Genomic DNA, 25,719 nt, shown 5'->3' with positions numbered 1-25,719 from the left:
CTGTTTCATTCTAAAATTACCATGCTTATTTCAGTTACTTTTTCATATATTTGTCCATTAAATCCACTCTATTTTTAGATGCACCCTTAAACACTTCAGGATGCATGTCATTAACTACAGAGTTCTAGATTTCCTTCTCTTTTTTTCTCTTCCAGTAATTTAATGTACAACGAAACACACATATCTTAAGTGAGCTCTGGCCAATGATGCAACATTGTACTCCAATACACAAAGCATTACCATCCTCCCAAAAAGTTTTTGTATCATTCCTAGCTGAATCTTAACCCTACCATCCAGCAGCAATCACCATACAATAGCTTTGTTTACCCTAGAACTTCATATAAATGGAATTATACAGAAAGTGATTTTTTTCATTTTTATTAGAGCATTTGTAGATTTAGAGAAAAAATCATGCAGAAAATCCAATTAGTTTCTATATAACTCCCTCATGTAGACAGTTTTCCTTATTGCTAACATTTTGTACTAAAATGATCCTTTCTTATTGATTAAATATTATTATTATAATTACAGTATTAAATATAGTCCACAGTTTATATTAGGGTTCACTTTTTGTGGTGTACAGTTCTATGGTTTTTAAAAATATTCTGTTATAACTTGTACAACAAAAAGTTCCCATTTTAATCACTTTCAAATATGGACTTTAGTAACATTAATTACACTCACAATGTTGTGCCATCATTAATTTCCATTACCAAAAATTTCAGCCACCCCAATCAAAAATTCTGTACCAGTTAAGAATTAACTCCCTATTCCTCACCCACCCCAGCACCTGGTAACATGTATTTTAGTTTGTGATTCTCTGACCTTGTATATTATAGTTATTTCACATGAGTGAGATCATATATTATTCATCCTTTTGTGTCTGGCTTATTTCACTGAGCATGATGTCTTCAAGGTACATCCATATTGTAGCTTGTGTTATAAGTTCATTCCCTTTAATGGCAGAATAATATTTTGTGTCTGACTCCTTTCATTTAGCATAATGTTTTTGAGCTCTATCCATGTTGTTTTATGTATCACTAATTTTTTTTTCATTTCAGTGCCAGAGTTTGTTTATCCATTTTCCTATTAATGGAAACCTAGACTCTTTCCAGTTATTAGTTACTATGAACAAGGCTGTTATGGAACATTTTTGTTCAATTCTTCTTTTGAGCATATGCTTTCATTCTATTAGATAAGTATCTCAAAGTGAAATTGCTGGGCCAGAGAGTGGAAGTATATTTACTTTTATAAGAAATGGCCAGACTTTCCTTTATCTATATTCATTGCATTATTTTGCTCTCCATAACAATGTGTGAGAGTTCTAGTTGCTACACACCTTCACCAACTTTGGGGGGTGACAGTCTCTTTAATTTTAGCCATGAGCATATTTCGTTATGATCTTTAATTTATATTTCCACAAGTTAATATTTTAGGTCTGTTTTATCATTTACAAGATTCGGAAAAGTATCCTTTACATTTTGAGGGGTTGTGAGAATTTCTGAACACCAGGCCACACACATAAAGTAGTTAGCATTGTGATTGGAACTTAGCATGGGTTAGAATCACTGTTTTTATGATTATCATGATACCCTTGCAAATTGTCAATTGTAAAGTCTTTTGTCTTCAAGAACACTTCCTGGACAATTGTCGTCAGACGTTAACCATTTTAAGTTAATTTTTTTTTAACCCAGGGATGATCATCCTATGATCACTCTAGCCAGTCTGTCTTGCCACCTCCACCCCTATTCACTCCAATCCATCTGCACTAGACCCCCTTTAGAACATCAAGCTGGTTCCCATCTCATGGCCTCTCCCACTAAACAGATTTTCCATACTCGGCCCCAAATCTTCATCAATGCTTGCCCCAATCATCTCTCCTACCTCATTTCTATGTAACTCTTTGGAAACTTACACTGTTTTGTTTTCCTTTCAAATATTTGCTTGATTGACTTTTTTTTTTCATTGAATCCCTAATGAAAGTGGGTACCCTCATTTACTGCTTTGTTTCAGCATATTTTTATCTCTATTTTTTTTAATGTTACATAAGTGGTCCCCATATACCCCGCACCTCTCTCACCCCACTCCTCCCACATCAACAACCTCTTTCATCATCGTGTGACATTCACGACACTTGGTGAATACATTTTGGAGCAGTGCCGCACCACATGGATAATGGCTTACACCGTAGTCTACACTTTCTCCCAGTCCACCCAGTGGTCCATGGCAGGACATACAATGTTCAGCATCTATCCCTGCAATACCACCCAGAACAAATCCAAGTCCCGAAAATGCCCCCACATCATATCAGCACAGTGCCTGGAACATAAGGCACACTCCACAAATATTTGTTGAGTGAATGGCCAGGCGAAAGGATGATTTCAGTGACCTAATTCACTAGTTTAACCATTTATTAATTTAAAATCACAGATAAATGCCAGGACACCACAGTATGTCCATCCAGAGCCATTTGCACGAACACCAAGGGAAGCTACTTTTGCACCTGTAAACCTGGATATGTGTCAACCAGTGGGAAAAAACATTTTAATGATTCTGGCGTGACTTGTGAAGGTTAGTGTTTAGGTAAGAACTTTCTAGAAAATGTTTTGGCATACACCCATATATTCAGAAATTTGTCCTATCAGTAATGACCAATAATCAATAGTGTATCAATAATGACTAACTGTGGTAGCTTGGGGTTATGTACTCCAGAAAAACATGTTCTTAACCTTAATCCATTCCATTAGGTGTGAACCCATTATAAATAGAAGCCATAGGAAGAAGCAGTTATCTGGAAGTCAACAGGATACCCAAGAGAAAGGAAACGACACCACCATGTGCATTGCCATGTGACAGAAAAGGCAAGGACTAGGGATCTCCTACACTCAGCCTCAAAATGTCAGAGTCTTTGGGGAGAAAGCATTGCCTTGCTGATGTCTCAATTTTCATTTCTCCTAGAGTAAAAATCTTGAGCAAATACAATCAATGTTAAGGCAACCCATTGTATGGAACTTATTTTAGCAGCTGAGAAACTAAAACACCAGTCAAATCAAAGTTTGATCAAGGAGGCCTAGAAAGTCTATATTTAAGTATTTGTTGACTATCAGAGTGGATCCTAATAGTCTTTAAGCCAAGGATCTTTTTATCAATATATTATATATACATACATATATTTTAAAGGATGAAAAATGGCAGAGGATGAGAGAGAATGAGAGAAAGATTGGAAGTATTTAGTTGCTGGCTTTAAAGTTGGTGAAAGAGGTCACAGCCATGAATGTAAGTTATCATAAGCATAGCTATTTCCAATAGAAAGGTCCACCCAATTCAGCTCCACATAGGAGAAATACATCTTCCAGTGAGAAGGTGATTTACTTTGAGTACACAAGCAAGGGCCTGGGGGAATTATCTCCAACCAGTTCAAAATGACAATGGGAGCTAGGGTTTTTATAGGCAAAAGAGAGGGGCAGGGAGAAGAAAAGCAAGTGATGTCAGGGGTCTTTCATTATCTTAACCACATCCAACTTACTTTAGTTTTCCTGGTTTCAGCAGCTAATAGCTGCAGTTTAGATATTGTTGTGTAAGTGCAAGATCTTCATGGTTCCCTTCTCAATCGCTCAAGGATATCAAGGTTTGTGTCTGAGAAAATTTACAATTCACTGGGTCATAAGTAGCTCCTGACACCATTTTGTCTGATTTTGCTTTAAGGCATTATCTTATGCCTGTAAGCAATACTCTGAAGGTCTGGTTAATATTCTTCAAGGGACTAAGTGCAAAGAGTAAACTACTAAAATTAGATTAATAGAAAACCTGTTCAATTACTGTATTAGAATTTTCAGGGCTGCTTAAGTGAAGAAATTTTTAGTAAGCACATTTTCCAGCTATCAAAGGTGGCCTTTAGAAACTGGGAAATCAAGAAAATCATTTTCTCCTAGAGCCTTTAAAATGACTGCAATCCTGATAGTACCTTGACTTAAGTCTAGTGAGACCCATGCCAGACTTCTGACCTCCTGACTGTAAGACAAAAAGTTGTGTGTTTTCAGCCACTAAATTGGTGCTAATTTGTTACAGCAGCAACAGGAATCTGCTACAACACATGACCTTTATAGGAATTTACCCCACTTAACATTTATTGCCAGTCTCCTTCAGTGGAATATAGGCTGTAGGTGCAAAGAAATTCTGTTAGTCTTATTCATGACTTCATAGGGTGACCAGCTCTTCCGACTTTCCAAGGACACAGAGTTTCCCAAGATGCAGCTGGTTAGGCCTGCTCTCCTCTGTCCTAGTAGAGTTATGGCCAAACTCCTACTCTCCAGGTCTTTGGGCTTGTCCAAGTCTACCTACAAAATGATGATGGTGGACAAGTCCCGTCCCCAAAAATAAGGAGTATACACAACTGCAAGTAATACAATTTCTTCCATCTGCCCTGCAATATCTAAGTTCCATCTCAGTCTGAAGCTGTCCTAGTGGACATCACCCCAAATTCCTCAAGACTGAGGAATGAACAAACATAAGGGAGAGTGTAACCATGGACCAAAATAGATTTATTGATATTGAAGATATTTTCTTATGCAAATGGAAGAACTTGTAACACTGGTGAAAAGATAGTTGTTGCCAGAGCTTCAGAAGGGAGGGGAAGGAGTGAATAGCTGGAATCCAGGGTTTTCTTAAGGAAGTTAAATTATTCTGTATGACATTGCAATAATGGACACATGACTTCATACTTTTGTCAAAGTCTATGACACTGTCCAGCTCAAAGTGTTAACCATAATGTAAACTATAGACTTTGGTTACTAGCAATGCTTTAGTATTGGTTTAACTGTAACAAATGTACCACACTAATGTAAAATTTTAATAATATGGGAAATTCTGCATTTGGGTGTGGGATGGAGGTTATAGGGGAATTCCCTATACTTTTGGTGTAATTTTTTGTAAATTACAAAAAAAATTATAAAACTTCTCTTAAGATATAGTTTATTATTACAAAAATGCTATTGATATCTAAAGTAAAAACAAAAGAAAACCAAACTGGGCAGTCTTAGAAAGACTGGGATGATTTGGTCATCCACCTTCTGGGTCCCCAGCATATAGAGTTGGAATTGTGCATGGCGGATATGCCAAAAATATGAGCCAAATATATGAATTTACATTAGAATGACCCTATGGTGTTCATTTATTAATTGACCTTTTTTTCCTTTCCTACTCATAGATAAAGATGAATGCCAGGACACCACAGTATGTCCATCCAAAGCCATTTGCAACAACATCAAGGGAAGCTACTTTTGTTCCTGTAAACCAGGTTATGTGTCAAGCAATGGAGAAAAACGTTTTACTGATGTCCGACTGACTTGCAATGGTGAGTGTTATGTAGGTAAGAAGTTTCTAGAAAAAAACATGGTATGCATTATATCCAGATATTATTGATCTAAATTATATTATGCTATGAAATCATTAGCTTTGCTCCTAGGAATCTAAATGTTCACTTAAAAAAAATCAGTTGATGATGGAAATGAATGAGTCTTATTTAGTTTAAGTATCCTTTTAACCAGGATGGCACATTCTTTTGGTCTCATGGGCATATGCAAATGCTAGATAGGGCTGCCTGGACCTATGCTTATTAAGAATTTTATCTCGGGACATGCAAAGGACATTCATCTTCTATATGGAATATTTTTAAAAGTCTGAGTCAATATGGGACATGTGGGCCTGTTTATTTGAATGAGTCTACTCATTTGGAAAGATACCTCCATGCATTTTAGTATAATTTTATAGTTAATTTTATGTTATTCAGCAAAGTTTCCTAGGGCATTTCATGAAATATACATCATACAAAATTTTATTTCTATTTTGTTTAATGGATTTTCAAAAATATTAAAATGTATGAATTCCTAGTTATAGCAAAGATAAATGAAAATAAATGACAAATTATCATGAATTAAAATAAGATATTTCTGTGGAAATGACCAAAGAAGCAGAGAAAATGATTGAGCTTGAAAACAGAAGCACTGATGGTAGTTTTCCGTCTTTATCTGAATATTCTGTAAAAGTTGTAGTCAGTCTTTATGTTGTTTCAAATATGTTTTTTCCTCATATTCTAAATATTTGTGATGGCAAAAAAGTGACCCTCTGATCATTTCCTGTCATTGAATATTTTTGTAACACTTTCATTATAATTTTCATGCTGCCATCTTTAGTTAAATCTTATTCTGAGAAATCTCTGAACAAAAAAAAACTGTAACATTTATAATCTGAGGGAAGAACATGCCTTTGGTAAGTATTAATAAGTAGAGACTATTAAACCTTTATGTACCTTTTTAACTTGGCAGGTGCTAAGTAGCTTGATGAAAGAAGAGAAACATGATGAACTATATTTTTAACATTTCCATCAAATCTAACACCTTTCCATGATATGTTTAGTCTTATTATCCTGACTTGTCTTGAATAATCTAAAGAAATGTCAACCTTAATTCTGAATTACCTCAAGGCAATCATTAGATGTGGTTGATAAGCATAAATCTCATTTAAAATAAACCTGGAAAGGAAGTTGGGGAGAATTTTTCATCATCTTAAAGCCATAATTTCAAGGATAAAGAAATACTTCTGTTCCTGAACTGCTTTTGTTCTATTTATAGCACACAACAAGACCAAAGATATATTTTCAAGATACTGCAAAGGACAGGTGAGTTCACATCTTTATAAGTTTATATATGATGTATGGAGGGAAATAGTAATTACAAACAAAATAATCTGTAGACAAACATATAAAACAAGGTTAATTATGTCTCCACCAAGGAGTCTTTTGATAATTAAAATTCTATGTTTTCTCATATATGTGCCCTCAATTTATTTTGAGCAAATAAATACTATTAGGTGAATATATCTACTAGTCATGAATTGTCCTCAGTCAGACTCACTGGCACAGAATCAATTATTTTTAAAAGAGATAAAAATAACATAGATTTAGTAATTGTTCCCATGGTGTAATCACATTATTGCAAGTGTTGTATGCTATTTTAAACAAGCCTTTTAAAAGTTTACATGCAGAATTCAGATGGCTGTGATAAGACATGGTAGAGATCAGTATACATACACAGAAGATGAATTTTTAAAAATCCTACCCCTTGTTTTGTTAAACATTACTTGTGGTTTAGCCTAAAAGGAACAGCATCAAATTCATCCTACAAGGCTTAAAAACACAACTTTCTAGATCATTTAGGTGAAAGCTGTGCTTTAGAAAGCAGGGTATTTAAGTAATGACAAAGAGCAAGGCAAAAGATGCTTATGAGGATTGTTTTACTTAAAATTGTAAGTGGAAAATACTTATAAATTCATACATTTTATATAATAAATACTAAGGTATAAATTTATACGTTGACTATTTAAAGTAACATTTAAATATGTTTGCTCTATGACCAAGTAAATTCAAATTGCTTCCCCTCCAATTTCTTTTTTTTTCAAATTTTCTCTTTGGGAAAATGGGCAATACTTGATAGTTGAGTTTTTCTGATACGCATGTATCACACTTCAACTGTTTATTTTTAACATTATTTTGAACTGCTTTCAAACTTATGAGACAGTTACAAAAATAAAACAAACCCTATACAGAGAACTCCAAGCCCTGTCCTTGATACCCAAGCCCTGTCCCTGATACCCAGATTCAGATTCACTAATTTTAACATATTGCCACATTTGCTGTAACTTATTCTCCATATTCTCTCTATCTCTCACACTCAATGAATTTTCTGCACACATGGGGTTAGGTGTGCTCTTCGTGTTCCTTGAACACTTAACAGTGCCATGTGCATTTCCTAAGAACAAAGATATTTACTTATGTAACTATCTTAAGTTCAGTTATCAAATTCAAGAAATTTAACATTGATACAAAGCATAACATTCTATAGTCCATTTTTTATGTCTGAATAATTTCTTTTAATCTTTTCTCCTCCTTTGCTAGCTCTCTTCCATGATCATATGTTGTATTTTAACTGTTATTGTCTCTTTAGTTGTTCTTAATTTTCATTTTATTGTGGGCCATATAAACAACATAATTTTTTCTATCTCAACCACCTTCGGGCATAACTTTCAATGGGGCTAATCACTTTTGCAATATTGTGGCACCCTTAGAGCCTTTCATTGATCAGCTTTCCCATTTCCAAAACAGAAATCCTATATCCATTATGCATTCAATCCCCATTTTCTTTGCCCCTTACCCTTGGCAACATTATTCTTAATTTCTATCTCTGTAAGCTTGCATATCCTTTAATATTTTCTTTGTAGTTACCATGAGGATTAAATTGAACATCTTAAATCAATAACCATCTCTTTTGCTTTGAAATCCACTTCATTTCAATGCTATACACAAACTATGGTACTAGACCTCTCTGTCTGTTCATCTGTATGTCAAAAATCACATGTCATAAACTACAGGTTTATACGTTATGACTCTAAAACCACTGATTTATCACTGCGTTTTATGGATTTGTCTTTTAGATCTTGTAGGAAGTAAATGTGAAGTTAAAGACCAAAAATTCAACAGTGCTAGCATTTATACATATCTATATTGTTACCTTCACTAGATATACTTCTGTCTTCATGCAGCTTTTATTGTCTGCCCATTCTTTCTTTTCAACCTTCAGAATCTCTCTTCAGCATGTCTAGTAGGTCAGTCTAGTGGTGATGAACTCCATCAGCTTTTGTTAACTGGACTTGTCTTTAACTTCACGTGTGTGTGTGTGTGTGTATCCCCTTTGCAGCTTTTTACATGCTGTCTGCTCTCTTTGTCCTTTTGCTTTGTGTTCTTCGGTGTCTGTATTTATTTATTTTCCACCAACCCGCTCGATTGTTATTATTTTTATATCATTTATATATGAACAAACTTAATAAACAGTAAGTGTGCAGTAAATGTTGTGAACTTATAAAGCAAACGTGCATAACATCATACAGTGGTCACATACATCAACCCACTACCAACACTTTGCGTTGTTATGAGGCATTTTTCACAAATTATGAAAGAATATAGTAAAAATCTTACTACTAATGGTAGCCCATATGGTAGACTTGGTGTATTTTTCCCCAACCCACCCTGTTATTATTTTTTAAAGATATTTTTATGACAGAAGTTGTAAACTTACAATACAATCATGCACATGTGTAGAATTCCCATACAATACCCCTCTATCAACACACCACATTGTGGTGGAAACTTTCCTACAGATTATGAGATAATATCACCAGAATATTACCACCAACCATCATTCATAGCTTGGCACACTTTTTCCATACTCCCCCATTATCAACACAGTACATCTTTGGCATAGATGCACGAATATTACAGTATTGTTGTTAACCACAGCCCATAGGTCATTTGAGTTGTATTATTTCCCATGTTTCTCCACATTCCCACCACTCTGCAATAGTGACGTACTATGCTCTAGCTCACAAAGGACACACTTGCATCTGTACCATCAACCACAATACTTATCCATCTCTGGTTTACTATGTTATTCTGTCCCTAGATTATTCTCTAGCTTTCTTTCAGTGGACATTTACATCCCCAGACTAACATTTCCAGTCATATTCCCATTTATAAATCAGCTGTTCCTCACTGTAATGTGTAATTATCAACTCTATACATTTCCTTACTCTTACAGTAAGTTTAAATAAAACTTCTACATACATTAAGTATCTGTAGTCCTCCTCTTATCTCCTTTAAGAATCATTCACTTATTACCATGTCTTGATGATGCTTTCCTACATTTTTTTCTAGAAACTTTATGGTTTTTGCTTTTATAGTTAGATTTTTGATCCTCCTTGAGTTAATTTTTGTAAAAGGTATGAGAGAGGGATCCCCTTTCTTTCTTGTGGATATACAATTCTCTCAGCACCTTTTGTTGAAAAGATTGCTCTGGCAAAGCTGGGTGGGTTTGGTAGTCTTGTCAAAAATCACTTGACCATTGATGTGAGAGTCTTTTCCTGATCAATTAGGTTTCATTGGTCTATATATCTGTCTTTATGCCAGTGCTACACTGTTTTTACACTGTAGCTAGGTAACATGATTTAAAGTCTGGAAGTGAGAATACTCCAACTTCACATTCCTTTTTAACATGTTTCAGGCTATTCAGACACCTTAGTCTTCCAAATAAATTTAGTAATTGTTTATTACATATATTTTAAAAACTATGGTGAAATATTTATCAGGATATCATTGAATCTGTATATCAATTTGGGTAGAATTTTATTCCAGTTATTTAGGTTTTTTAAATTTATTTTAACAATGTAGTTTAGTTTTCAGAATACGAGTGCTTTACACGGTGGTTAAGTTTATTGTTAAATATTAAATTCTTCTAATTGTTAATGTAAAGGAATTTTCCCCCTGAATTCCTCCTCGGATTCTGCGTTGCTACTGTCTTTTAAAATCTATTTCATCTCACATAAGTATAGCTACTCTGACTTTTTATTTATATTTTTGGTTACTGGATGTGTAGATTATCTTTTCCAGAGTTTCACTTTCAATCTGTTGGTATCCTTGGGTGTAAGGTAAGTTTGTAGGGGACAGCAGATAAGTGGCTCATATTTTCTTATCCCTTCTGTCAGTCTGAGTCTTTTGACTGGTGTGTTTAATCCATTAACATTCAGTGTTATTACTGTAAACACAGGTCTTATTTCACACATTTTGACCTTTGGGTTTTATCTGTCATATTTTATTTTCACCATCCTTTTGAGACTTTTAGTTGCTTTTACTGATATAATCTCCACTTCCAGATTCTCTTCCAAGTCTCTCTCTCCTGTCTTTTCTTTTCAGACTGTAGCACACTCTTTAGTATTTTCTGAAATACCAGTCTCTTGGGTACAAACTCTCAGTTCCTGTTTATCTGTGAATATTCTAAAATAGCCCTCATTTTTGAAAGACAATCTTGCTGTATAAAAGATTCTTGGCTGGAAGTTTTTCTCTTGCAGTATCTTAAATATATCCTACCACTCTCTTCTTGCCTCCATGATTTCTAATGATAAATTGGCACTTACACTTATTGGTTATGCTTTATATGGTAAGCATTGCTTTTCACTTGCTGCTCTCAGAATTCTCTTTTTGTCTTTGGCATTTGACATTCTGATTTGTATGTATCTCAGAATTGACCTATTTGGATTTATTTGGATGAGAGTACATTGTACTTCTTGGACATGAATATTTATCTCCTTCAATAGGGTTAAGAAATTTTCTACCACTATTTCTTCAAATATACGTTCTCCCCCTTTCCCCTTCTCTTCTCCTTCTGGGACGCCTATGACACATACTTTTGCACTTTTCTTGCTGTCATTTATATCCCTGAGACCTTATTAATTTTTCCCATTTTTTCTTCATCTGTCATTTTGTATATTTACTTTCAAAGGCCATTTCTTCAAGCTCACCAATCCTCCCCTCTGCCTCCTCAAATCTGCTGTTATATGATTCTAGTTTATTTCTATTTCATTTATTGTGCCTTTCATTACCATGAGATATGCTATTTTTCTGGGTATGCTTTCAAATTATTTGTGCTCATCCAATGTCTTCTTAATATCTTAATCTCTTTAGCCATCTCTTCAAATTTATTAAGGAGATTTTCATGAACATCTATGATTAGTTGTCTTAACTCCTTTACATCATCTGGAAGCTGATCTTGTTCCTTTTACTGGGCCAAATCTTTCTGTTTCTTGGTATGGATTATAATTTTTTGTCAGTGTCTTGGCATCTATCTTAGTAGATCTTTTTATTCTGTGTGCAGTTTCTCCATTTATTTTAGGGCTTCCTTGCCTTTGCTCACTTGCTTCTTGTGTACTAGGACCCAAAGCTGTAGTTGATGCTGTAAGATGTGGAGGTTCAAGCTGCCTGTATTGCCCTGGAGACCAAGGAAGCTTATCCCACTTTTCTCTTTTGCTGGTGCTAGGGATTATTACAGCCATGTGCAATAATCCAAGTTGTGCAAGCCTAGACTGTAGTAGCCTAGAGAGACTGATGAAGCTTCATGCCCTTTCCTCCCCTGCCTAGGGTGGGGAAGGTGCTGCAGGTGTGGGCAGCAATCTGTGCCATACTGGTCCAAAATGACTGCAGTTTCCCTGATAGACTTCCTTCTATGCAGTCTGTGCCAGCCAAAGATACCTGCTGTTATCTAGAGGCTAGTGTAGGTCCTGCCATCTTCCTCTCTGCCAGGGGTGGAGATGAAGCCTAGGCTAGTGATGCAGTCCAATCCGGGTGGAAAGAATCCAGTGCCTACCATTGCTGTGATTTTCAATCAGCCTGGCTTACCCCCATGCCAGGGCAGAGTCAAAATGCGAGCCACCTTCTTCTTTCCAACTTGGGCAGGTTCAGATTTAAACTGTTCTTAGGGTTATACTTTAGCCTGCCAAATTTACTACTAATCAGTATATGACATCAGTGTCCAACTGTTTCTTCCTCCCCTGCTTTTTGGAATTGGAGCATACAACTCCAGCCACAGAATGACTCCTTAAGTGGCTTGTGCTGCCAGAGTAGGATGGGCACTGGCCTCTGTGGCATGCAGAGAACTGCTTATAAATCTTCTCTGCAGATAAGCAGTCTTGTCCTTCCATTCTCTCAAGTATGTTGCAGGATGCTCTTCTGGTGTCTTGCAACCCCAAACAGGTGCTTTAGATAGCTCTGGGTGATTATTAACTGCCCTGTAGCATGAGCTGACTCTACAAGCTCCTTGCTCTGCTAGCATCTTGCTGGTTTACCTCTCATTAGTTTTCAAAAGATATTTTTGATGGATAAATCATTCTTGGGTGGTAATTTTTGGCCTTCAGCATTTTAAATATGACCTTCCTACTGCCATCTTGCCTCCATGGTTTCTGATGAAAAATCAGCACTTAATCATGTTGAGTCTCCCTTATACATGAAATGTTCCTTCGTTATTGTGGATTTCAGAACTTTCTGTTATCCTAGGCATTTAAAAACTTGATTATAATATCCATGATGTGTGTTTATTTGTGTTTATCCTGGGTTGGAGTTCATTGAGTTTCTTGGAATGTGTGTATTCATGTGTTTTATTAAATTGAGTAAGTTTTCAGCCATTATATTTCTTCCTCATCTCTTTCTCCTTTTTCTGGAACTCCCAGAATGTGTACATTAGTACGTTTGAAGGTGTCCCACAAGTTTCACCTGTTCTGTTCACTTTTCATTCTTTTTTTTTTTTTCTGTCCCTTAGAATGGATGATTCCAGTGGTCTTGTCTTCGAGTTCACTGATTTTTTCTTCTTCCAATTCCAATCTGCTCTTGATGTCCTCTAGGGAAATTTTAATTTTTTTTTTACTATGGTCTTTGGTTCTTTTTGGTTCCTTTTCATAATTTCCATCTCTCTCCTGATATTCCCTTTTTGTTCATCTATCATTTTCATTATTTCCTTTAGTTATTTTCCATATTTTACTTGAGCTCTGTAAACATATTTAGTACCTTTTTAACAGTCTTTCTGTAGTATGTTCCTTACCCTTTTCATTAATTGTTTTTAATTCTTTAATTGACTTAGCCTGTGTCATTGCTTCCCATTTCTTTGTGCAATTTGTAACCCTTAGTTGAAACTTGAATATTTTATATTTTAATGTGTTATTGTTAGAATTTATACTCTGATGTGACTTTTCCTTAAATTTGCATTCGTGTAGTCTATGAAAAAGTCTTGAATGTTAGGAGCTAAAAAAAAAAAAGGAAAAGGGAAGAAGTCTTTGCAGATTGACTTGTGTTAGTGCTCTTTTTCAGGGCTTATCTGCACAATGAGTTTAGAGAATAGTTCTAGGTTAAAACATATAGTCATCCTTGATCCTTTGTGGGTACGTGTCTGGTCTTGGGCATGCCCCTGTGACCCTGGGAATTCCCTCACTTACATGGATACTATGTCCTTCTCCTCTTTTATGTCCTGGACATGGCACTGTATGTCTCACGAGCAGAAATTCCTTTATCCAGGCAGCACAACTTGACTGCTTTCCCAAAGAGCTCTGCTCAGTGATGGTAATTCCCTTAGGCTACCATCATATAGTTGGATATACATACTCCTTGTGCACAAGGGTTATTCTTCTCCCTCCAGAAGAGGGACTGGGGATCCACACTGGGATCATAGCCCAGGTGGAAGCTGAGCCAGTGAGGGGTGGGAAGGCTCAAGCCAGGGCACCAAATGCTGCTACAGCTTTTACATAACCTTTTTCTTGAATCAGTACTCACCCTGTTGATGCACTTCTTTAACCATTTTCTGGAGCTTCGACAAAGATCTTTTTGCTGGTTGTTCAAAACTGATGTTCAGGGACAGAGTTCTAAAGTATCTCACTCTGTCCTCTTGATCAGGGTGTGGCTAGAATTTATTTCAGAGGATCATGAGATGGGTAGTGAAAGAGTTATTTTTCAAATGAGTGCCAAATTGTCCAGAACAATGAACTGAAGTATGCATCATGTACTTCTGTATGTGTGTGCATGCTAAATGTTTTTATTTGTTAAGCTCCTTAAAAATAAAATATTTTAAATTTTCAGTCTTGAATTCATATATATGTAAGAATAGTTCTCTGTCAGGGCTGACTTTATTAAATAAATTATTATTGATGTGTATCATTCATACATGAACATCATAAACAATAAGTGTATAGTAAAAGTTGTGAACTTACTAAACAAATATACATATCATCATACAGGACTTCCATACACCACCTTACCATTAGCACCTTGATTTGTTGTGAAACATTTGTTACAAACTATAAGTTCTGTCAAAATATCATTACTAACTGTAGCCCATACTTTGCATTTAGTGTATTTTTCTCCCAACCTACCCAATTATTAACACCCTGTGTTAGTATATATTTGATTTACTTCATGAGAATATTTTCTTATATTCTGTTATCCAGAACCCATCTTCCACCAGTGAATTTCCATTATTATACAGTCCCATGCCTTGTACAATCCATTAAATAACTTTAAAACTCACAGAAATCTTTGGATGCCTTTAGCCTGATGAAAAGCAATTAAATAGTACTTGTACCCTTTCCTTTTTTTTTTACCCTACCAAGGATCAGAATAACAGCAAGAGGATTTGTTCTGACTTAACAAATCTGAAAAATGGATTTGGATATGAGAACGCTACACCTTCTTTACAGGTTTGAAATCCTTTGTAGCTTTTGTCAATAATTTCTTTTGCTCTATAATTTTTATTTTATTCTCCCCAAACACACCTGAGAAGAGTAATTATTTTTCAGGTGGAACAAGTTTTTTCTCCTCCTCAAGAGAAATGCCAACCCAGACAAATATTTTGTTCTCAAGCCAGTTGGGAATGGGGTGTTCTCTTTCTACTTACTATTTACTTTGCCGTATTGGGTGATGATTGATTTTCATCACAAGATTATAACAGAAAGTCATAAGGGAAAGAGGGGAGGAAAGTTCAGAAGAAAAGCAAAAGTAAAATAGATGGAAAGGGGACAGGGAGATTAATAATACTTCATTAATCTGGAATGGAATGGGATGATAATGTAAGGTCTGAGTTTCTTCCTGCTATCTTTAAAACTTCCTAAGTTTTTAATTATATCATATATCCTTCTTTTGATTTTAAGGAATTGGAGGTAGTTCCAAAGAAATGTGGTGTTATAGTTATCTAAGCTTTCAAGAAAATCTGGAGAATTGAATTTGCAGTGTTAGGCTTCTTTTTTCTTTTTGAAACATTTTATTATTACTATTATTTTTTAAAAATTATTTTTATTTTTAAAGAAGCTTTTGATTACATAAATGTTATTAAAAAAATAAAGACAAAAAAATTTTTCCTTTACCAGAATAACAATAATTCTATAATAGAATATTAAGTCTACTTTAATCCATCATTCAATACCCATTCTTGAGGATTTTGGTATGCTGATGCCCATTCTGTTTCTAACTGAGAGGGGACTATGTCCCATTGGACAGATAGATGCAACAATCTTGCTTGAAGTTGCAGACACTCTCTGTTCCTTGGGATGGGTGTTGTCCATTATCATCTCTTTTTTTATTTTATTTTTTGTCTTTATTTATTTTTTTAACATTACATTAAAAAAATATGAGGTCCCCATCCATATACACCCCACCCCCCTCACCCCACTCTTCTCCCCATAGCAACAATCTCCTCCATCATCATGAGACATTCATTGAATTTGGTGAATACATCTCTGAGCACTGCTGCACATCATGGTCAATGGTCCACATCATAGCCCACACTCTCCCACGTTCCACCCAGTGGGCCATGGGAGGACATACAATGTCCAGAAACTGTCCCTGCAGCATCACCCAGGACAACTCCAAGTCCCGAAAACGCCTCCACATCTCATCTCTTCCTCCCATTCCCCGCCCCCAGCAGCCACCGTGGCCACTTTCTCCACACCAATGCCACATTTTATTTGATTACTAATCACAAAAGTTCATGAATAGATTATCAGTAAGTCCACTCTAATCCATATTCTATTCCTCCATCCTGTGGACCTTGGAATGGTTGTGTCCACTCCACATCTATATTAAGAGTGGACTTAGATTCCCCATGGATGCTGGATGCAATCCTCCTGCTTTCGGTTGTAGGCACTCTTGGCTCCATGGTGTGGTGGTTGACCTTCTTTACCTCCATGTTAGCTGAGTGGAGTAAGTCCAATAAACCCGAGTGTAGGAGCTGAAGTCTGTTGAGGTTCAGGGCCTGGCTATCACATGGTCAGTCCAGAGATTCAGGTCCCCTGGGTATATATTAAACCAAAGCACCAACTACAGTTCTGGTAAAAGTAACAGGAGAGGCTTGTGAAAAAAATCACATCTGAGTCCAGCTCCATCACACAGAAACACAAACTCCAAAGAAGGGTCAACTGGCATGGCACTGAACTCCATCTGCCATATCCGTAGAACCTGTAGGTCTCTGTAGCCCTCAGAAGAACCAATACCTGGGGTTGTATCTACTTTATCTGTTTCTGGGACTCTGCTGAGGTGTGCATAAGGGCAACCCCTCTGATAACCTCCTGGCTCTTTCTTAATTGTCCTAGGTGAGTCCAATAAACCTGGAGAGTAAATGTTGCAACTTTGCTAAGATTCAGGACTCAACTGCAGCATGAATGGACCAAAGATTTAAGTCTCTCAGACATATACTTAAGTATAGTGAAAATTATAGGTTCAAATAAAAAGGGCAGAAGAATTGAGCATAGGGAAACTATAAATGAGTCTAAATCTGTTACACTGGGGAACATAAATTCCAGAGTAAGGCTCATTGACAGGGTGCCAAATTCCTGAGCTTATCCATCCTGCTTATAATATCTAGATGTCTCTAGAGCTTTAGGTTTCTTTTATGATTTCCTCTGAAAGAATAATGCTTTCTCCCTTGTTATTTTTATGGCAGGAAATAGCTAATTCTTTTGACCTCCTCACAAATGTTACATCCCATTTGACTATGAAAAACAAAGAAGATATTGCCTTTGTAGCAACGCTTTATCTTGATATTGTGCAATCAGCAGCCTATAAAGCTGCACTCAAGGAATTCACAGATGGGAAACGGAAAATAGTGACACAATTCATGGGTAAGCTTCTTACTCCTAGTTATCCATATAGGCATTTAGATTTAATTTTGATTCAGAAACTACTGGATGAGCTCAAATTCAAGGGCCACATTGACATTAAAAGACTTTCTTACTTCTTACACTGGTAAAAGCTGTGTATGTACTAGGCACAAAATATCTTCTCTTTAGATTCATAAATTTATGTTGTATGAGATTTGAAATTTCTTTGGGCCAAAACATCAATTTAGCATTTAAGTCTAATATTTTAAAAAGTTAATCTCCTCTATGTCTATGTATTGCCTCTTTTCTTTTTTAATTCTATTTTGTACATTTAATAATGGAAAATATAAACAGTTAAAAACTATAAAGAAATCACAATTGAATAAAAAACATACATTTCTCAATTAAATGTATTGGGTACGTATAATTTTTTTTGAATCATGCAATATGTTACACAATGTATTTGGTTCATAGTAATGCAATCATACAGTGTTTGTCCTTCTGTGTCTGGCTTGCTTTGCTCAACATAATGTCCTCCAGGTTCAGTCAAGTTGTCATATGCTTTACAACTTCATTTCTTCTTACTGCTGCATAATATTCCATCATGTGAATACCCTAGTTTGTTTATCCATTCATCCATTGTTGCATACCTGGGTTGTTTCCAACTTTTGCCAATTATGAATAATGCTGCTATGAACATTGGTGTGCAGATGTCTGTTGGTGTCACTATTGCAGGATCAAGTGGCAAGTCTACATTCAACTTCTTTAGGAACTACCAAACAGTCCTCCACAATGGCTGTACTATTCCGCATTCCCACTAATAGCAAATAAGCATTCCTCTCTCTACACATCCTCTCCAACTTTTGCAGTTCTCTGTCATTTTAATAATGGTCATTCTGATAGGTGTGGAATGATATCTCATTTTAGTTTTCATTTGCATTTCCCTTATCATTAGTGATGTTGAGCATTTCTTCATGTGTTGGTTTTGTTTTTGCCATTTGTACTTCTTCTTTGGACAAATGTTTATTCAAGTCTTTGTATATGTTTCACTTGGGTAGTTTATCTTTTTATTGTTGACTTGTAATATCCTGGATATTAAACCATTATTGGATATGTGATTTGCAAATATTTTCTCCCATTGAGTTGACTGTCTTCTTACCCCTTTGACAAAGTCCTGTGAGGTGCAAAAGTGTTTAATTTTGAGGAGATCCCATTTGTCTATTTTTCCTTTTGTTGCATGTGTTTTGTGTGTAAGGTCCAAGAATCCACCACCTAGTACAAGGTCTCAAGGATGTTTCCCTCCATTTTCTTCTCATAGTTTTATGGACTTGGCTTTTATATTTACATCTTTGATCCATTTTGAGTTAATCCTCATATAGAGAGTGAGATAGGAGTCCTCTTTCATCCTTTTCAGTATAGATAACCAGTTGGCCTAGCATCATTTGTTGAAGAGACTGTTTTGTCCCTTTAACATTAAGTTGGTGAATGTGTCAAAAACCAGTTGACTGTATAGGTTAGAGTTTATTTCTGGATTCTCAATTCTATTCCACATATTGATGTGTCTATCTTTATCCCAGTACCATGCTGTTTTGACCACTGTAGCTTTGTAATATATTTCAAGATCAGGCATTGAAAGTCTTCCCATGTTGCTTTTCTTCTTTAGAATGCTTTTGGCTATTCAGGTGCACTTTCCCTTCAAAATGAATTGGGCAATTGCCTTTTCTAATTCTGTAAAATAAGCTGTTGGGATTTTGATTGATATTTCATTGAAGCTATAAGCCAGTTTGGGTAAGATTGACGTCGTCACAATATTTATTCTTCCAATCAATGAACATGGAATAACTTTCCATTTGTTTAGGTCTTTAAAAATGTATTTTAGCATTGTTTTGTGTTCTTCTGCATAAGGTCCTGTATTTCTTTGGTTAAATTAATTCCTAGGTATTTGAGTCTCTTTGTTAGTCATTGAAAATGGAATTTCACCCCTGATATCCTCCTCAGATTTTTCAGTACTAGTGTACAAAAACATTACAGATTTTTGTGTGTTGATCTTGCATTTTGCCACTTTGCTGAACTCTATTACTTCAAGTAGCTTTTTCGTGGATGCTTCAGAATTTTCTAAGTACAGGATCATGTCATCCACAGTGAGAGTTTTACTTCCTCTTTTCCTATTTGGATGCTGTAACAGTTTGATATGGTTATGAATTCCAAAAATAGATATTGGACTATGTCAGTAATCTGGTTCATACCTGGGCATGATTAAGTTATGATTAGGGCTTAGATTAGGCCATGTCAGAAGGAATGAGGACCAAAAGGTAGGGACTCACAGATAAAAGGCATGGCAAAAACAGAGTTGGGGTTTTTTGATGTTGGAGTTTTGATGTTTCAGTTTGATGCTGAAGCCTTAAGCTGGAGCCCCGGGAAGTAAACTCACAGAGGAAAAAGAAGCAAGCCCCAGGAAGAGAGGAATGTTAAGCCCAGGAAGAAGCAAGCCCTGAGAAGAAAAAAACCTTGAACCCAGAGGGAAGGAAACCCTTGAAGGGAGGAACCCGGGAAGCCTGAACCCTTGCAGCTGTCAGCAGCCATTTTGCTCCAACATGTGAAAATAGACATTGGTGAGGGAAGTAATTTATGCTTTATTACCTGGTATCTGTAAGCTCCTACCCCAAATAAATAGCCTTTATAAAAACCAACCAATTTCTGGTGCTTTGCATCAGCACTACTTTGACTGACTAATACAGACTCCTTAACTTTTTTTTCTTGTCTAATTGCCCTAGCTAGAACTTCTAGAGAAATGCTGAATAACAATGGTGACAGTGGGCATCTTGGCCTTGTTCTCCATCTTACATGGAAAGCTTTCAACCTTTGCACATTGGGTATGATGTTGGCTGTAGGTTTTTCCTATATGCCTTTTATCATATTGAGGAATTTTCCTCCTATTCCTATCGTTTGAACTGTTCTATCAAAAAAGGGTGTTGGATTGTGTCAAATGCCTTTTCTGTATTGATTGAGATTATCATGTGTTTTTTATTCCTTCCATTTGTTAGTGTGGCATATTATGTTGATTGATTTTCTTATGCTGAACCAGCCTTGCATACCAGGAATAAATCCCACTTGGGCATAATGTATAAATCTTTTGATATGCTGTTGGATTTGACTTGCAATATTTTCTTTTTTTCTTTTTCCAAATTCTACTCAATTTATTCATTTTTTAAAAAGATATTACATTAAAAAAAATGAGGTCCCCATTCGCCCCCACCACCCCCACCCCACCACTCCCCCCACAATAACACTCTTCCCCATCATCATGTAACATCCATTGCGTCTGGTGAGTATATCTCTGGGCATCGCTGCACCCCATGTCCCATGTTCCACACCATAGCCCACGCTTTCCCATGTTCCATCCAGTGGGTCATGGGAGGACATACGACATCCAGCTATTGTCCCTAGGGTACCACCCAGGACAACTCCAAGTCCCAAGAATGCCTCCACATCTCTTCTCTTCCTTCCCTTCCCCACACCCAGCAACAACCATGGCCACATTTTCCACATCAATGCCACATTTTCTCGATTATTAACCACAATAGTTCATGAATAGAATATCATTAAGCCCACTCAGATCCTTACTGTATTCCTCCTTCCTGTGGACCTTGGTTTGGGCTTGGTTGTGTCCATTCCACATCTCTGTCAAGAGGGGCTTTAGATCCCACATGGATACTGGATGCAATCCTCCTGCTTTCAGTTGTAGGCACTCTAGGCTCCATGGTGTGGTGGTTGACATTCTTCAACTCCATGTTAGCTGAGTGGGATAAGTCCAATAAATGAGAGTGTAGGAGGTGAAGTCTGTTGAGGCTCAGGGTCTGGCTATCATATTGTCAGTCCAGAGATACAAATCCCCTAGATATATCTTAAGCCCCAGCACCAACTACAACCCCAGTAAAGTAGCATGAAAGGCTTGTGAAAAAAAAGCCCATCTGAGTCCAGCTCCATCACGCAGAAACACCAGCACCAAAGAAGGGCCAACTGGCATGGCAGTGAACCCCATCTACCATGACCATAGAACCTGTGGGTCTCTTTGGCCCTCAAAAGGACCAATATCTGGGGTTGTATCTACTTTATCTGTCTCTGAGACTCTGCTCAGGTGTGCATAAGGGCAATCCTTCTGACAACCTCCAAACTCTTTTTTAGAAACTCAGCCATATGAACTCATTTGTCTTTTCCATTTCCCCCTTACTTTAGGTCAAACAGCATTTTTAACTCCTGTTATTATATGTAGACAGGGATATTCTGCTGGTCCGTGTTGAACCTTTAGTTTAAGGTCATTTTCTAGTTACTTCATCAGCTGGTACTTGGTAATGATCCCTTGGTGCCAGGGAGGCTCATCCCCGGGTGTCATGTCCCACGCTGGGGGGAAGGCATTGCATTTACATCCTGAGTTTGGCTTTGAGACTGGCCACATTTGAGTAACACAGAGGCTGTCAGGAGGGAACTCTTAGGCACAGTGCTGCTCTAGGCCTTGTTCTTATTTCAGATGTATAGGCTCACAAGCATAGTCATTAGTATCAGGGGCTCACTGTTGGACCTCATTTGTTCCTGGTCCTTACCGTTGCACCTGGGCGACTGCTGCTGCTCCCCCTGGACGACGACAGAGCCCCCCCCAGCCAGTAAACCAGTACAACCCCCAGCTGTTGTTTTTAATTGTTTCCACTATGAGTATATCCAAACATTTCCATGCACCCTGGACACATGCCCTGTATAACTCTCTATCAACCATATATGGCCTGTCAATAATATCCCATACCAGTATTCTTCCTCTGCCACTGTTGAACCACTCTGTGATCCAAAACTTCCTGAAAAGTGAAGCCCAATATAATGTCAGGTTCCCTTACTAGTAAAATCGAATATAGTGATGAGTTTAAAGGTTAGATATAGAATACACATTGATTTGGAAAAATTCTACATTCTATCTTTTTCTTTTCTTTTTTCCTAATTATTGAACTTCTCTTCGCAAGAGCCCTAGATCATAGTAATTCATATATACAGTATACAGTACTCCCACACATCCACCATAAAACCTTTTCCCTTCCACAGCAATAATCTTTTAACTTATTCATATCATATTTACTGAAACTGATGTACAGACTCTGAGACAATAGCTTTCAAACAAGGTGACATCTGTGCTTACATTGTGGTACATACTTTAGGCTATACAGTTTTCTAAATTTTTAAGTTATCCTATGTTTTACATTATGGTTTACATTATTAGTCTGTCATCTCCTATATGTTTTTGATGTAATATTACATGTTTTATATCCATCCTTGTATACTCTCGTGAAACTCCTCTTTTGCCCCCACATTTACCTTGGTTCCACCCATTCAACATCCATTTTCCCCTCCCCTTGGGGCCACAGCGACAGCCAATCTCCATTTCCCGAGGAGCCACATCCAGAGATACTTGCAACAGTGTTCAGGGCCTTACTTGCTCAACTGCCCTAATGCCCTGGGAGCCATCCTTACTCTCGAGAGATACAGTTCCCTCTATTTGATGCATTAGTCCTCCCCAGGATGTGGTTCCACCCCTACTCTCACTACTTGGGTCTCTACCTAATGGTACAACTCACCCTGGCAAAATGAGCACTCAGATACTCCCCAGGAGTCCGTCCTGCGTTAGACCATCCCCTCCGAGCATCCTAAACAGGTAACCCTCCTAATTATATTTTGATATGGTTTTCTCAGCATTTTACTCTCAACCAACACCTAACAATCTCCTATGTTCATATGTTGCCCCTCCCTCCCTCCAATTTTTTGGGCAATATTACCCATCCTCCCATCCCCAGCCTCCCTCAAACCCACAAAGCCCCACCAAAAGGCAGCCCCTTGCCCCATTTTATCTTTTCTTTGTGCTCATACTTACCGCCAGATCATCATAGAGTCCACCCCTATAGACGTCAGCTCACATCCTTCCTCCAGGATTTCCTGTAAACCTATCTTCCAGTCTCTAGCTCTCTGAGGCAGCTTGCTTATTTCATATCATTGAGGTCATGTAGTATTTGTCCTTCAATGCCTGGGTTGCTTCACTCAGCATAAGGTTCTCAAGATTCATCCATGTTATCACGTGTGTTTGTAGTGTATTTGTTCTTACAGCTGAGTAGTATTCCATTGTATGTATATACCACATTTTATTGATCCATTCATCTGTTGATGGGCATTTGGGTTGATTCCAACTTTTGGCGATAGTGAACAATGCAGCTATGAACATTGGTGTGCATATATCGGTTTGTGTCCTTGTTTTCAGTTCTGCCGGGTATATACCCAGCAGTGGTATTGCTGGGTCATATGGCAAATCTATGGTTAGTTTTTTGAGAAACTGCCAAACTGTCCTCCAGAATGGTTGGATCCTTCGGCATTCCCACCAGCAGTGGATGAGTGTTCCATTTCTTCACATCCTCTCCAGCATTTGTATTCTTCTGTTTTTTTCATAGCTGCCAATCTTATGGGAGTAAGATGGTATCTCATTGTAGTTTTGATTTCCATTTCCCTGATAGCTTGAGATTTGGAGCAGTTTTTCATGTGCTTTTTAGCCATTTGTATTTCTTCTTTGGAGAAGTGTCTGTTTAAATCTTTTTCCCATTTTTTAAATGGGTTGTTTATCTTTTTATTTTCAAGATATAGGAGTTTTTTATATATGCAAGTTATAAGTCTCTTATCAGATATATGGTTGCCAAATAGTTTCTCCCATTGTGTAGGTTCCCTTTTTACTTTCTTGACAAACTCCTTTGAGGTGCAGAAGGCTTTAATTTTGAGGAAGTCCCATTTATCTATTTATTCTTTTGCTGCTCGTGCTTTTGGTGTGATATTCATGAAGCCATTTCCTATTACAAGGTCTTGTAGAGGTTTCCCTAACTGTTTTCCAAGGTCTTTATGGTCTTGTCTCTTATATTTAGGTCTTTGATCTATCTTGAGTACATCTTTGTATAAGGTGTGAGATAGTAATCCTCTTTCATTCTTCTACATATGGCTATCCAGTTCTCCAGGCACCATTTTTGAATAGGCCATTCTCTCCCAGTTGAGAGGGTTTGGTGGCTTTATCGAATAGTATATGGCTCTATATATGAGGTTCTATATCAGAACTTTCAATTCGATTCCATTGGTCTGTGTGTCTCTCCTCATGCCAATACCATGCTGTTTTCACTACTGTAGCTTTGTAGTATGTTTTGAAGTCAGGTAGTGTGATTCCTCCAATTTCATTTTCCTTTTTCAATATGTCTTTGGCTATTCAGGGCCTCTTTCCTTTCCAAATAAATTTCATACTTAGTTTTTCTAATTCCTTAAAGAAGGCTGTTTTGATTTTTATTGGGATTGCATTGAATGCGTGGAGCAGTTTTGGTAGGATAGACATCTTAATAATATTTAGTCTTCCTATCCATTAACAGGGACTATTCTTCCATTTATTTAGGTCTTCTTTGATTTCCTTGAACAGTCTTGTATAGTTCTCAGTCTGTAAGTTTTTTACATCTTTAGTTAAATTTATTCCTATATACTTGATTTTTCATTTACTATTGTGAATGGTATTTGTTTCTTGATTTCCTCCTGATCTTGTTCATTATTGGTGTATAGAAATTCTACTGATTTTTGTGCATTGGTCTTATAAGCTGCAAATTTACTAAACTCATTTATGAGTTCTAGAAGCTTTGTTGTATACCTCTCAGAGTTTTCTATGTATAGGATCATGTCATCTGCAAATAATGAAATTTTGACTTCTTCCTTTCCAATCTGAATGCCTTTTATATCTGGTTCTTGACTCAGTGCTCGAGCAAGTACTTCTAAGACAATGTTAAATGGAAGGGGAGACAGTGGGCATCCTTGTCTTGTTCCTGACTTTAGAGGGAAGGATTTTAGGATTTCTCCATTGTAAAAATGTTGGCTGTAGGTTTTTCATATATACTCTTTATCATGTTTAAAAAATTTCCTTGTATTCCGATCTTTTGGCCTGTTTTTATCAAGAAAGTGTGCTGTATTTTGTCAAATGCTTTTTCTGTATCTATTGATATAATCGTGATTTTTTTCCTTCATTCTGTTTATATGGTGTATTACATTGATTGATTTTCTTATGTTGAACCATCCTTGTATAACTGGAATGAATCCCACTTGGTCGTGGTGTATAATTCGTTCAATGTGCTGTTGAATATGATTAGCAGGTATTTTGTTAAG

The 25,719-nt window shown here is 36.8% G+C and overlaps 1 protein-coding gene across 1 annotated transcript in view; it reads left to right on the top strand.

Moving 5' to 3' along the window:
• LOC101414251 (adhesion G protein-coupled receptor E3-like) overlaps positions 1-25,719 on the top strand; it is an 85,879-nt gene that overhangs the window by 2,951 nt on the left and 57,209 nt on the right. Inside the window, exons 3-7 of the mRNA XM_058281107.1 lie at positions 2,431-2,571; positions 5,207-5,353; positions 6,630-6,676; positions 15,031-15,117; positions 17,355-17,532. Coding sequence (XP_058137090.1) covers positions 2,431-2,571; positions 5,207-5,353; positions 6,630-6,676; positions 15,031-15,117; positions 17,355-17,532 — 600 coding nt within the window. The remainder of the gene's footprint in view (positions 1-2,430; positions 2,572-5,206; positions 5,354-6,629; positions 6,677-15,030; positions 15,118-17,354; positions 17,533-25,719) is intronic.

The sequence above is a fragment of the Dasypus novemcinctus genome, chromosome 19 (genome assembly GCF_030445035.2).
Source record: "Dasypus novemcinctus isolate mDasNov1 chromosome 19, mDasNov1.1.hap2, whole genome shotgun sequence".
Classification (NCBI taxonomy): domain Eukaryota; kingdom Metazoa; phylum Chordata; class Mammalia; order Cingulata; family Dasypodidae; genus Dasypus; species Dasypus novemcinctus.
The sequence above is the reverse complement of the archived record's forward strand: the minus strand, read 5'-3'. Positions and strand labels throughout refer to the sequence as shown.